Source organism: Myotis daubentonii, chromosome 3 (assembly GCF_963259705.1).
Source record: "Myotis daubentonii chromosome 3, mMyoDau2.1, whole genome shotgun sequence".
NCBI classification, from domain to species: domain Eukaryota; kingdom Metazoa; phylum Chordata; class Mammalia; order Chiroptera; family Vespertilionidae; genus Myotis; species Myotis daubentonii.
The window spans coordinates 148439078-148453228 of record NC_081842.1 but is presented as its reverse complement, the minus strand read 5'-3'; the positions used below and the strand labels follow the sequence as shown (position 1 = coordinate 148453228).

At 42.5% G+C, this 14151-nt stretch overlaps 1 protein-coding gene and 1 pseudogene across 1 annotated transcript in view; both read right to left on the bottom strand.

Moving 5' to 3' along the window:
- The window catches only part of DIPK1A (divergent protein kinase domain 1A), a 131696-nt gene extending 125112 nt beyond the window's left edge, over positions 1 to 6584 (bottom strand). The window contains exon 1 of the mRNA XM_059688868.1: positions 6427 to 6584. Within this exon, the coding sequence (XP_059544851.1) occupies positions 6427 to 6480 (54 nt within the window). The 5' untranslated portion in view covers positions 6481 to 6584. The remainder of the gene's footprint in view (positions 1 to 6426) is intronic.
- A 5950-nt stretch (positions 6585 to 12534) lies between these two features.
- Positions 12535 to 13762, bottom strand: LOC132229438 (large ribosomal subunit protein uL4-like; annotated as a pseudogene).
- Positions 13763 to 14151: the final 389 nt, after the last annotated feature.

The window sequence follows — 14151 nt, the reverse complement described above, 5'->3', positions numbered from 1 at the left end:
TTGCATCTATAGATTGCTTTGAGTAGCATGGAAATTTTTATGATATTAATTCTTCTAGTCCATGAAAACGGTATATGCCTCCACTTGCTTGTATCTTCCTCTATTTCTTTCTTCAATATCCTATAGTTTTCCAAATATAGGTCTTTTATCTTCTTGGATAATTTTATTCCTAGGTACCTTATTTTTGTTGTTGGAATAGTAAATGGGAATATTTTCTTAAAGTTTCTCTTTCTGATAGCTCATTATTGGTGTATAAAAATGCTACCAATTTCTGAATATTAATTTTGTATCCTGCTACTTTGCCAAATTCACATATTAGACCTAATAGTTTTTTGGTGGAGCCTTTAGGGTTTTATGTGTACAATATCATGTCATCTGTGAATAATGGCAGTTTTACTTCCTACTTTCTGGTTTAGATGCTTTTTATTTCTTCTTCTTATCTGATCGCTGTGACTAGGACTTCTAGTACTATGTTGAATAAGAGTGGTGAAAGCGGTCATCCCTGTTTTGTTCCTGATCTTAAGGGAAACACTTTTAGTTTTTGCTTACTGAGTATGATGTTGGATGTAGGTGTTTCATAAATGGAGAATTTGCTAGCTTTTTATGTGCAACAGGGTATGCAGGCGGGATGGAAAATGTGTATAATTTAAGTATAGAGAATTACCCTAAATTGTCTTAACTTTCATTCTTTAGGTCTTAATGACAGTGAGAAGGAAGAAGGTATTCTGAACCCAAACCAGCAAATTATAGGGCTGCTGTGTTATCAGTCCCACTCAGACTATGAGCAAACAAACCCTAAACAAAATAGATCCTAATTTGTAGAAAACACACTGCTAAAAACAGACAAATGCAGGTGTTGCAGTTACCACACCCAGCAGGCCACAGGTAGTATCACCATAATGCCTAAAAAGGGTCTAAATAAGTTAACACATCCAGTTTCTGATCTGAGAGTCCGGATTCTACTGTGTTCAATGTTCATTTAGCCAAACCAGGAAGTACTATTTCCTTGGTAAGGTTTCAAAAAAATTGCTGGAAAGGATGCAAGTGTAAGTTAGTATACTCTGGGAAGGATGCCCTGCCATGAGAAGCTTGTTGTTCAGGTAAATGTTGTTGGTTATCTACTGCAGGCAGGTCACAGCCCGCTTGGCTCACAGGGGTGCCAAACAGGCAAAGAGTGTGTGAACCACTCCTCTGGAAGAAGTGTTCCCTGCACCAAAAAGCTGGTGTTGGTAGAATGTGCAACAAGAGGCAGAGAGAAGGACCACATCAATGGTATAAACTCAGTTCCTTTTTTACAGCTTTACTGAGGTATAATTCATATACCAATATCATTTATTAATTTAAAGCATACAACTCAATGTTCTCTTTTAGACATAATCACAGAGTTGTGCAACCAGGGTCAATATCGGAACATTTCCATTACCCCAAAAAGGAACTTCATACCCATTTCCCCCAAATCCTCCCAGTGCCAGGCAACAACTAATCTGTCTTCATAGATTTGCTTACTTTGGATACTTCATGTAAGTGGAACCATATAATTATGTGGTCTCTTGTGACTGGCACCTTTCATACATTTAATGTTTACAAGGTTCATCCATGTTATAGCATGTATCAGTTCTTCATTCTTCTTTATTGCTGAATAATATTCTACTCTAAGGATATACCATACGCAGTAGAATCTTCACAAGCAGTAGAATCTCTTTTGCCATATAAACAAAGCTGTAAACAGTGATTAGGTCCCACATGAGTCCATAAATGCCTATTTATAGCTGAAAATAAATTATTAATTGCATAATACTCCAGTTCTCTAAAAGTGTTATCAATTACCACAGTGATATCTGGATTAATGAAAATACTGGGAATGAAGCTCCTTTATATTTAAGTCAACTGGTTCAAACGCTTTTCCGTAATCTGTAGGAGGCAGAGACAATTAATTGCAAGCCCTCAGGCCTGAACACCTCAGGACATAACTGTTTTTTGACCCCACCCAGTTGAAGACAAACTGCAAAACTGCAAGTATACAAAGCTGGTCTCTATAACCTCCCTTTCTTCTTGCTGGCCCCTACATCTCTTCCCCCTATCTTTGAAATACAATTCCTTCTGTATGTTCCACCTCTCCCCCTACCCCCCGCACTCCCCTCCCAAAAAAACACCATCTTTTATACCTGTAGACTAATTACAGCCTCACTTTAAATTGAAATAATACATTCACATGAAAATGTTACTTGAAGGAGACATTGATTTTCTAACACATTTATCTCCCAAGACAGGAAATGAAAATTAGTTTCCCTCAAATGAAGAATTTCCAGTAGGAACAAGCTGGTAAAGGGAGAGTTATTGTTTGTATGCTTGTTTATTTTTGTTTTTCCCCCAAGAGACCCTCTCAAATCACAGTAAATCCACTCCATGGCAAATTGAATTTACTCAGTCCTCTCAGGGTAACACATTTCTAGGAGGGCGGGAAAAAAATAACATTGATGTTAATATTAATTCTGGTAGGCAAGATAATGGTAGTATGATTATGTCTAAAACTATCCTTATTTATTAGAAATGCATGCTGAGATATTTGGGTAAAATGATGTGATATCTCTTATTTACTTGAAAATACTTTAGGTAGTTCTAAAGAGAATATGGGGAAGGGAAAATGAAACTAAATACTGATAATTGTTGAGGGCAGCGGATAGGTGATGAGAATTCATTATTCTTTTCTGCTTTATGTCCGTATACAATTTTCCAGAGTAAAATACTTTTAAAAGAGAGATAAACTGTTCTCTTCCTCCCAGGCAGTCTTTTGTGCCTTTCCTTTTCCTTCATAGCACTTACTGTTGTCACTACATATTTCTAAGATTATTTGATTAATGTATATCTCCCTGACTAGACTTTAAGCTCTATAAGGACCAGAAAGGTGTTAGCTTAGCTCCCACAAAATCCCTACCACCTCGCACAGTTTCTGGCATGTGACAAATATTTACTAAGTGATTGAGACAATAAAATGAGTTATATCATGCACTTAGGTCAGTAAATGCTCAATAAATAGGGACCTTTGGTTGAATAAATTCAACATTTTTACCTACATGTATTTACTGTTTACGTTCACATACTTTTCTATTTAAAATGTAGTAAAGATTTACCTTCACCTAGCTTATCCTTACTACATTCATGTGATGTATTCAACTAAGAACTACAATCTCTACTTTATGAAATGGAAACTATGGAACCAAAAAGTAATAAAACTTTCTCATGGTCATAATGAAAGAGATGCACAAATGAACAAAACTCAGCTTTTGTTCATGCTTCATGCTGTTTTTAAAGGAGCATGGTTTTAGCCCTAACTGGCTCAATGAATAGAGCGTCAGCCTGCAGACTGAAAGGTTCCAGGTTCAATTCCAGTCAAGGGCATGTACCTTGGTTGCGGGCACATCTCCAGCAGGAGGTATGCAGGAGGCAGCTGATCGATGTTTCTAACTCTCTATCCCTCTCCCTTCTTATCTGTAAAAAATCAATATAATATATTAAAATATATATGTAAATAAATAAAAAATAAAGGAGCATGGTTTTATTCTCAAGAAAAATAAAATAGCCCTAACCAGTTTGGCTCAGTGGCTAGAGCGTCGGCCTGCGGACTCAAGAGTCCCAGGTTCGATTCCGGTCAAGGGCATGTACCTTGGTTGTGGGCATATCCCCAGTTAGGGGGTGTGCAGGAGGCAGCTGATTGATGTTTCTAACTCTCTATTCCTCTCCCTTCCTCTCTGTAAAAAATCAATAAAATATATTTTTTTAAAATAAAAATAAAAGTAAAATAGCCCTAGCTAGTTTGACTCAGTGGATAGAGTCTCGACGGCCTGTGGACTGTAGGGTCCCAGGTTGGATTCTGGTCAAGGGCACATGCCCGCAGTGTGGGCTCAATCCCCAGTAGGGGGCATGCAGAAGGCAGCCAATCAATGATTCTCTCTCATCATTGATGTTTCTATCCCTCTCCCTCTCCCCTCTTCTCTGAAATAAATAAAAATATATTTTAAAAAATAAAAATAAGAAAAAGTAGTGCTGTAGATATTAAATTAACCTTCAGTGGCTGAGAAACTGAGCAGCTATATAATAGACTCAGCTAAAAATATATTTTGACTTTGCCTAAAACAATTTTTAAAATATATTTTTATTATTGACATCATTATAAATATCTCCCATTTCCTCTCCCCGTAATCCCCCTCCCAGCCCCTACCCCGCCCGCCCAGGTCTTCACTGCCCTATCACCCACGTCCATGGGCTATGCATGTAAGTATATAAGTTCTTTGGTTTATGTCTTCTTTCCCCCCAACCCCACATCGAGGTATGTCAGTCTGTTCCATGCCTCCCTGCTTCAGGTCTTATTTTGCTGGTCAATTCATTTTGTGAAATAAGCCAATCTGAGAAAGACAAGTATCACATGATCTCATTTATTTGTGGAAGCTAATGAACAAAATGAATTGACCAAAACAACTTTTGAGTTTGAAGCACCTACTGGTAGAGGAAGTACAAAAAGCAGAAGATGAGGTATTTAGGTAACAGGGAACAAAAGATAATATGAAACTTGAGTAATCTGAAGGCCTTTTTTAAAAAACTGGTTACTAGTAAATCGACAACTAACAAGAAAATTCATAAAGATAATAAATACAAATACCAAGACAATGTTTAAAACACCAGTCCCCCAAGTTCCCAAGTTTTAAATTTATCTCAATACCATAATCAATAAAGTTTCTGTTTAATCAATACTTTATAAAGAAATAGCCTACTTAAATATCACTATGCCCCAAATCCTTTTGAAATGCTTAAAATCAGTTTACCTTAATTTGATAACAGATAATAATGTGCACAATAAAAAAGTCTGTTCCATGTCTCCATGCAGAAATACTGTTTGCCATTAATGTAAACAAAATATTTGTAAAACTAATCTTAATGCAGCCAATCTGAAAGCTTGTGTGCTGTAATGCCAAAAAAATGTCACATCCATATCTGTGGAGAACATGTACAGCCAAGCCAAGCCAAGTCTAAAACAAAACCTGCCACGAAACCTAAAAGATTAAAAATAAATAGCTAAATATTTTCAGTAAAACGAACAAAACAACGTTTTCAATAACCCAGTAAACTTATTTGGGGGGTCGAATCTGGAAAGGTATCATTTTGCTCACATAAGGTACCTACCACCTGGCCTGGGTTGAATTCTAGACTGGGTTACTCCACGTTTACTCAAGGCACAGTTACTAAGGGTGGAGCCGCTACAAAGACCAGGGCGCTCGCTTTAACTCCTACACCCAGCGTATCGTGGGTTGTCCAACCATGCTCCCAATCTGCAGCATGGCAGGGTAATGGCTTACACCTGCAATTTCCAAACAAAAACGTAAGATTTACTTGCCCCGTGATGGTGACTTCTCAACTCTTAAAATAATTTATAAAAGCACCAGCTGAGCATGAACTCCTGTTCCAAAATTGCCAATTCACTGAAGCCTTTTCGTGTAAGCGGTAACAGAATACTGTCCTCTGAATGCAGACAATACTGCCGACCCACGCCAGGCATTGATTTGTAGTTGTTTTCCCAATGGGGTGATGGATTTGCGCTCAGCTAAACACTTTGACTACTAGGTCCCCCTGGTGACCAACAGCACCTGAAGGCAGTAGAAGGGTTCAAAGGCACCAACTGACAGCGGGACAGAGGGTGGACCGGGAATCATGAAAAATGAACACAGGAACAGGACACATGACATGACTGAGAATAACGTTTGCGTTGCTGGGGTGTTTGCGATCGCCACCAGATACGGTTCCCTTTCCTTCTAAAAAGCAAACACCCATCCGACTCGTCCGGGTTTCTGAGTCCTGCCTCCCATTTAAATCACGGGCGAAGGGAAGACAGAACCAAGGAGCTCAGCACGAGGCACACGCCGCTTCTCGGGCGCTCGGGGGAAACACTGCTGTGACAAATTGCCATCCTTTTCTAAAATATGGAGGAATGACACACCACCTTACCCACCACCGTTTGAAGACCCAGGGCACAGAGTCGAGAACAGCCGACCTGCGGGGCCCACCGGGGAAGGGGGAGCGCACGGGACCGGGGAGAGACAGGGGCACGTCCCGAGCCCAGACCGCCGGGCCCCGACTGCCAGGGGTGTCGGGTCGCCCCCGAGTCATGTCTCGTGGCTCCTGGGGGGCCGGCGGTGCGAGGGCGAGCCGGGCCGAGAGACCTGGGTTCCCGAGCCGGACCGGCCAGGGCAGCGGTGGGGACACGGCAGCGCTGCCTCGGGGGCTGCGGCGCCGCGCGGCGGGGAGGGCGCGCCGCCAGGTGCGGACAGCAGGGGGCAGCGGGGTTCGGGCGGGCGCTGACCCGGGGAAGGAGGAGGGAGGCGGGCCAGTCCCGCGCGGCGAGGGGGGCGCGCGGCGCGCTCGCCGCCGGCCTACCTGGAGGTAGTAGGGTTTCCTGAGCCAGGCGCCCGGACAGAGGCTCCTCGCCATGGTAATCACACATCGCCCCGCCGCGCCGCAGTCAGAGGCGGACCCGAGCGCCGGCGGCCCGGCTCCCCGCCTCCCCCCGCCTCCCCGCCCCCAGCCCGGCCGGGCCCGCCCACTCCTCCGCCCCCGCCGCGCGCGCGCTCCCCTCGGCTCCGCTGGGGTGACGGCGGCTCGCGGCCCGAGGCCTGGCCTCCAGCTCTGCTCGCCAAGCCGTCGCGGCTGTCAGAACCGCTGCTGCCGACTCCGCCATAAAAGGGAGTCGCGCCTCGCCTCGGCCGACACAAATCCAACTGCGCCTCGCGCTTAAAGGGGAGGCGTGCGGAGGAGGGAGGGGGCGCCGCGGCCGCCGGGGTGTCGCTGGCTCGGCGCGGGCAGGGCCGACCGGCCGGCCGGGGTGAGGGCGTGCGCCTCCGGGCCCGGGAGCGCCGACCTCTCCGACTGCATCCAAGTGGCCGCCGGCTCCCGGCAACCCCGTTGCGCATCCCGCCAGCCCGCCCGGCGGCACGGAACCCCCTTTGGACTCTGCTCCCGCAGTGCGGATGCGTCTGGGCCGGCGGCATGGAAATGCAAGGGGAGCTTGAGACTCTTTCCTTGGGGACGGGCTGGGTCTCCCTCGCGCACAGTGGCGGGTGCGGCTCGGGGAGGGGGCGCCTGCCGCAGCCCGAAACGCCGACCCGCGCATCCCTGAGGACGGGGCTCCTCGCCGCCAGGCCAGGCGATGCGGACAGGGCTACTTTATGCTGAACTCGCCTTGACCCCCCAAATCCAGTTTGCTTCTAAGGGCCTTAATCTATTTTTAAAATATACTTTTAAAAAAATCTGACCTTTTTAAAAATTTGTATTGTTTTCAAGCAGCTTCAGAGTTTTCCTGGCTCCACCCAGGGACTCTGATTCAAAAGAAAGAAAAAATATTACTGAATTAAATACGGTCCCGAAGACTGGAGTCCGGGGACGTGGCACAGCTACTCGGTTAAGGCTACATAACGCAGGGTGTGGTGTCTTTCTTTTGACAGGGTAGCCAAATAAGGGAAAAAGAGACACCCTAGTGGGAGAACAGCTGTTGATAGGATTGACTCTTAGTGGAGGAAGATGTGTTTTTGCTTCTTTCCACCCCACATGCCACCTTTCATGTGATTCCAACAAAGTTTAGGTGGCCATTTAGAACCCCTTGGGGCCTGTGGCTCTGAGAAGTGTAAGTGGTTTCCCCGGAAGCAAACCTGGACACACTCTCAGGGCAGCTTTTCCCTAAGCCTTGTTCTGGTGCTTTACTTTTTTGAAGAGATACCTTCTTGTCCACTCCTCACCGCCCCCCCCCCCCAACCCCCCAAGCACAGATTCAGGTTTTAAACCTGAGTGATATTTTACTGCTGGCAGATAAACCCATTTTTCATTGATTTTTCAGCTTAGGTTAACAGACCAGTAATTTCTGAGTAAGCTAATAATGGATCCTATTGGTTTAATTCATTCTTTCATTCATACAAAAAATAAATATTAATTGAGCACCCAGACATTGTTTTAGTTGATCTGGTTATGTATATGAACAAAACAGACAACAAACAAACCTGCCCTTGTAGAGATTACATTTTGCGGGTGGGGGCAACAGGAAATAAGTAATAAATGTAACAAATACAAAAATCAAAGGATAATAAAGTTGATAGGGGATATGAAAAAAGAAAACATCAATAGAGATGAGGAAGACTATAAGTAGAGCAGGTTTGAGGAGACAGATCAAAAGTTTACTTTTGGACATTTGCATTTGAGATATTTAGAAATCCAAGTGGTGATTTGGGGTAGGCAGTTGTACATATAACCTGCGCTTCAAGAAAGTGGTCCAAGCTAGAGATATATGAAAGATATCAGCATTTAGATGATATTTAAAGCCAAGAGACTAGACAATAGCACCAAGGGGGTGTGTAAATGGAGAGAAGAGAACCAAGGATGAAGTCTTACAACTTCAAGGAGGGAGAAGTGAATGAGCCAGCAAAGGAGCCTGACAAGGAGCAGCCATGAAGTAGGAGAACCAAAAGTGAGTGCCTAGACGCCAAGTGAAGGTAGTGTATCAAGAAAGAGTTATTACTCCTAAGTGAATGAGAACTGAAACTTGACCATTGGATTTGGTACCATGGAGGCCATGGTAACATTTCAATGGAGCAAGGTGTGGGGAAAAAGAGGGGGAATTGATTGGAGTGGGTTTAAGAAAAAATGGGAGGAAAGGAATTGGAGATGACTAACAGTATAGGAAATTATTTTGAGAAGTTCTCTTACAAAGAGGAGCCCCAAAATGAGATAGTAACTGGCAGTGAAAGTGAAGTCAAAAGTAGGCTAACAGCCCTGGTCAGGTGGCTCAGTTGGTTGGAGCATCGTCCCGTACACCAAAAAGCTTTGGGTTGGATTCCCAGTCAGGGCACATACCTGGTTTGTGGGTTCAATCCCTGGTTGAGGCACATAGGCAACCAATCGATGTTTCTCTATCCCCCTCCCTTCCTCTCTCTCTAAAAAATCAATTAAAACATATCCTCGATGAGGATTTTTTTTCTAAAGTAGGTTGACAAAAACAAATTGGGAGAACTATTTGTTTCTGATGAGGATGATCTGGAAGAGAAGGCAGAATTTATGTAGGCGCAAGAAGAGAGAATTGTTGGAGAGGTATCCTTGAGAAGGAAAGAGAATTTGGAATCTAGCACACAAGTGAATGAATAGCCTGCAGACAGGAGCACGGACTGACTTCAGTCCATCTATGGAAACAGGCAAGCAGTTGGGCAGAAGTGGTTGTGGGAATTTGTGAAAGTTCTCTTTTGATTGTTTCCATTTTCTCAGAGACAGGAAGTAAGGTCATCAGTGGAGAAAGAAGAGGTGTGGAAGAATAATGGAGGCTTGGGGAGAGAAGTGACGGTGTAAAATACTCATTTGGAAAGGTAAATGGACTGAGAAAAACCGTCATGTGCTTGCTGAATGTCATAAAGGGCCCGCTTGAGTTGCTAGTGGTAAATTTAAGTGGGACAAGTCAGTGTGATTGTGGTGTTTTTCTTTAAGTGATTGATTTTAGAGAGGAAGGGGGAGAGACAAACATCGATTTGATACTCCACTTATTTATGTATTCATTGGTTGATTCTTATATGTGACCTGACTGGTGATCAAACCCTCAACCTTGGCTTATGGGGATGACACTAACCAAGTGAGCTACCCAGCCAGGGCCTGATTGTGCTTTTTTCAAAAACTCCAGCAATAATCAGCTACCAGAGTGAAGGCTCGGAGTAGCTTAGAATTCTGTTTAATCAGGCTTTATCAAGGCAGTAAGAGCAAGGAGAGAGGAGCAAGGGAGTTGAGGATGTAAGGGAGTGGTTGTGATTCACAATGGAGTTTAAGACGAGGAGCCAGTGGATGTGGACAGATTAAGGACAGAGAAAAGGTGGTAGGATAGATTAATGGCAAGTCCTTGTGGGGTTGAGGGACAATAGGAGTCAGAGAACAAGAAAGAATGGTCTGGAAAGACAGGAAGTGTATAATAAGGGATCTGGATCCATTTTTTATATATATTTGCTGGCCGCTTTCACCATTCCTCTTTCCCCTGTGCCTCACATTTGGGAAAACTGATAAGAAAGCCTGGGTGCTCATTCCTTTGGTGCCAGTGGGAAGTTCAAACCATGTAAGACCCAAACCATATGAGAAAACCTTCACCCTGGTCCCACCCCAAACACCATAAAACCCTAAGGCACCTCCTTCCTCTGTTCCCTCAAGCTATATTCATAATAGTTTGGAGCCTGCCCTGCTCTTCCCAGGAAACTTCTTTATGTGAGTGACAAGCCTTTTCATACTCTGTTGGTACATGTGTAATATCATCAGTGTTGACATCCAAACCAAATTTTAGGTGTAGTCCATCTCACTTCTGCAAGAGTTACCACAGCAACATGGTAATTAGAGTGGGATGCATGAGATTAAGATGAAGTCTAAGGTGGAATGAGATAATGGAATGGCAGTCAAATGGCTGAGGAGGGTGGAATATGGTACTGGAAGAGAATCAAGGTGAAGGTGTCATAAGGATTCCCTATTCCATATTGAAAACAACAAGACTTGGGACAGGAGAGGGGCTGGAAAGGATCCCAGTAGTCAAAAGCTGAAGTTGAGAAATAAGGCAAAGTGATCTATGAGTGCATAGGTGACTACCACAATGAAGAGAGTGACAACATCAGAGGACAAGATTTTACAAAAAAGCAAATATTGGTCAGGAGGAGTAATTAAAGAGAAAAAAAGGGAGAATAGCTTGAAAGGAGCAATGAAGAGCAAGGAGAATATCTCTTTCACCCCCAAGTCCAGTAGTGTGAGGGCCCTGGGAAGGCTGCAGGGACAACATCCACAGGGAATGAGCCAGGTTTGCTTTAGAACAAAAAGTGAGGGAAATATTCAGGGGAGAGATGGAGGGTACAGAAGGTTTTGCTGATGATGGCTTGTGGATTCCAGAGGACACAGTGGAAGAGTCTTAGAAATTGGGTAGTGGTAGGAAAGCGTTCAAAATAGGTGATATGAAGAGCCTTAAGTGGGTCTGTGGGTGGGAGAGGGAGGGTGTCTGGGATTTCCTGCAGTAAGGGCTATCAACCGATAATAAGGACAAAGTTTCAGCCAAATGAGAAGAAATGATTGTTCAGTTTCCATTTAGCGTCAACAAAGATGAAATGTAGTTAAAATTTTCTTCTTCAAAAGGGGAAAATTCATTTAGATCATTTTCATTTCAAGTTTGAGTTGTATGTCCCAGGAGCCTGAGAAAGAAACCTGGGGCTCAAACAGCCCCCCAGGGTCCGGGCTGGGAACCTCATTGTAGGCAGGTGGAGTTCCACTTTTGGTTTTAAAACCACCAAGTGTATGAGTCCCAAGAAGGATCCCAAGCATGTTGGCCTGTGGCAAAGTTAAGTAGGACACATTCTACCTCTTGATATGGACCTTTTTTTCACTCTTGTTACAGTGGCCCTGCGAATTCTTGATGTCATACACTGGACCTGCCATACAAACATCCAAATTTACCTGGCACCCATTCTTATGAAGTTTAAAAGTTTCTGTTTTTCTAAGTAAAAGCTAATCCAAAATTAATCCATATGGTTGTGTTCAGAGGTACTAATTTGTGGCCTCTTAGTCGCCATGTGTAATGTAACTTTAGCCTTCCAGAGACAAAGGAATAACTCCATTGGCTTCAAATACATGAAATCAAGATCAGTGGTCTTCAAATTTTTTGTTTACACACTACTAAAAGAATTTTGAAAAATACATGTGTCCCTGCCCTGTTTTTATAACAACATTCAATTTTTTTCTCATAAAATTAAATAATTATAAAGGAAGTCATTTCCAGTGTTCTGTTGTAAATATTGGCATTTAAAAATAAAATGGTCTCTCATATCTTAAGTGTGGAATATAAATGCCATGGTGATTTGATACCATTTAAAGAGTAAATGAAAAAAAATATTTCTTTAGCTATTAAATATGTAACAATGTTCCCTTTTCTTTTTAAACTTTTAAAAATATTTTTCATTTTACAAATACAATTAATGTACAATGTTAGTTTTGGATGTACAACCTTGTGAGCACACACTTATTTAACCTGTGAAGTAATCACCTGGATAAATCCAGCACCCATCTCACACCATATATAGTTACTACAATATTACTGACTATGTTCCCTGTGCTGTACTTTACATCCCCATGAGTATTTTGTAACTACTAACTTTCTTCTTGGACTTTTGTAATTCTACGTCCCTTATACAATTTTATTCTTTTACATATATTTTATGCATTTTAATCTACTATTCAACCTTCACACTCTGCAATAAAAATAAACTAACCTTTTTTCCCATCATTGCATCTTTGATAATTTTTTTTTTTCAAAATTAGCTGTTCAAAGTGATTTAGCCTTTACAGAATAAACAAGTTTCAGTTTATGCTGCAGGTTTCTTTTGTGGTGGGTTTCTTTTCTGTGGGCTTTCTCTCAGCTGCTGATAGCTGCAGCCTTTTTTTTTTTTTTTTTTTTATCCACCAAAGGCTTCTGCTTCCTAACAACACTATCCCTCTTTCCTACTTCCCTACCACAGGCTCCTTGCCTGGAACCCTCTTCTCATCTGATTTGGCTTCTAGCGCTGCTGCTGCTTTATTCACTGGGAGCTTGTGGTGCTTGGCCTGGTGAAGAATGGTGTTCCAGCTCATAGTCTTCGCATATGGACTTAGCTTCAATATGATTCTCAGGGTTTTCGGTGGATTCTCCTTCAGGACTCTGCAGTGCATCTTCTTGTGTGGTGCTTGGAGGGCTGATTGGATCTCTGGACTTTTTGGAATGCTGCTAAGATATCTATTGAGCATCTTGTGCATGGGAAAGTTGTAGTTACTCTTGAGGGAGGCAGTTTTACGTTGGGTGCCATACAGATCAGCTACTTACGGAAAGCACTTTCAGTTCAAACGCAGAAACAGCCCACATGCCCACCAGGAGCAAGTGTCAAAATGTTCAGTTTGTTTACATTAAGCAGGTAATTCCAGGGATGTTTCTGAAGGCTTTGATGATACCATTGTCTTGATGATGCAAGATCCTCTACACTAGATATAACGACAGTTTCTCATTTTACCCTTATAAATTATCATTTGCTGAGAGACATAGAGCTTTTTTTTTTTTAACAGGTTTGGAATTTTTATTATTATTTTTATCTATATTGTTGAAAGTATTACATATGTCCCCTTTTTATTCCCCATTGACCCCTTCTAACCCTTCCCTCCCACCCCCACCCCAGGCATAGAGCTTTTTTATATCATTCCAGGCCTTAACTTTTTTAAGGAGCAAAACAGCCTCCTTGGTCTTCTTGTAGTCTTCAACTTTATCTTCAACCACCAAAGAAGTTCAGGAACTTCCTCAGTATGATGACCTTTAGACATGAGCAGTGCTGGAAAGGCCGAGATAGACAGGGTAGAGCAGATGCCATATCTCTCCTGTGTTTTTTTCACTCTAAGTTGCCAACAGTGCCAGGTTTTGGTTGTGCAAACATGCGACCCCTACAATAAAAGTACCCTGTCCAAAACAATGAATCCCACCACCTTGAACTCTGGGAATCTGAGCCACAGCTCTGCCAGTACCTCAAGGCTGGCAGGTTTGATGCCCTGCCAATTCACTGTCAGCATAGGGCTGTCTTTTTTTTTTTTTTTTTTTTTTTTTGCTCAGGTTGGTGTACAAAGTTCACAATATTGGCAAAGTGACATTTTTGCCAGGTGATTCCTCCTTTTGGGGGCACACAGGTATTAATGGATGAGCACACACCATGACGGGAAGAGGGAAAGGTCACACTATGGTGCATACTCATCCATTGATACCATAAATTCACATTTTAATGCCTTTTACTTTTATTTTTAAATTTTAACTTTTGAATATGTAATACTCTCACTTGGTTCAAAAAAATAAAACTAAATAAAAAGTATACATTGAGAAGTCTTATTTTCATACTCATGCCCTTCTACCTTGTCCCTGCTTTGCATAGATAATTACTTCTGTTAAATTTTAATGCCTTTTTCTAGTGCCAGCGTTCCTTTATATATATAAATAAAAGCAAAACTGAATATGTATTTTTAAATTGAATATATATATATTTTATCCCCCTTTTCTTACATTAAAAAAGTGGATTGTTACATTTTTTAAAAAACAACAATGACAAT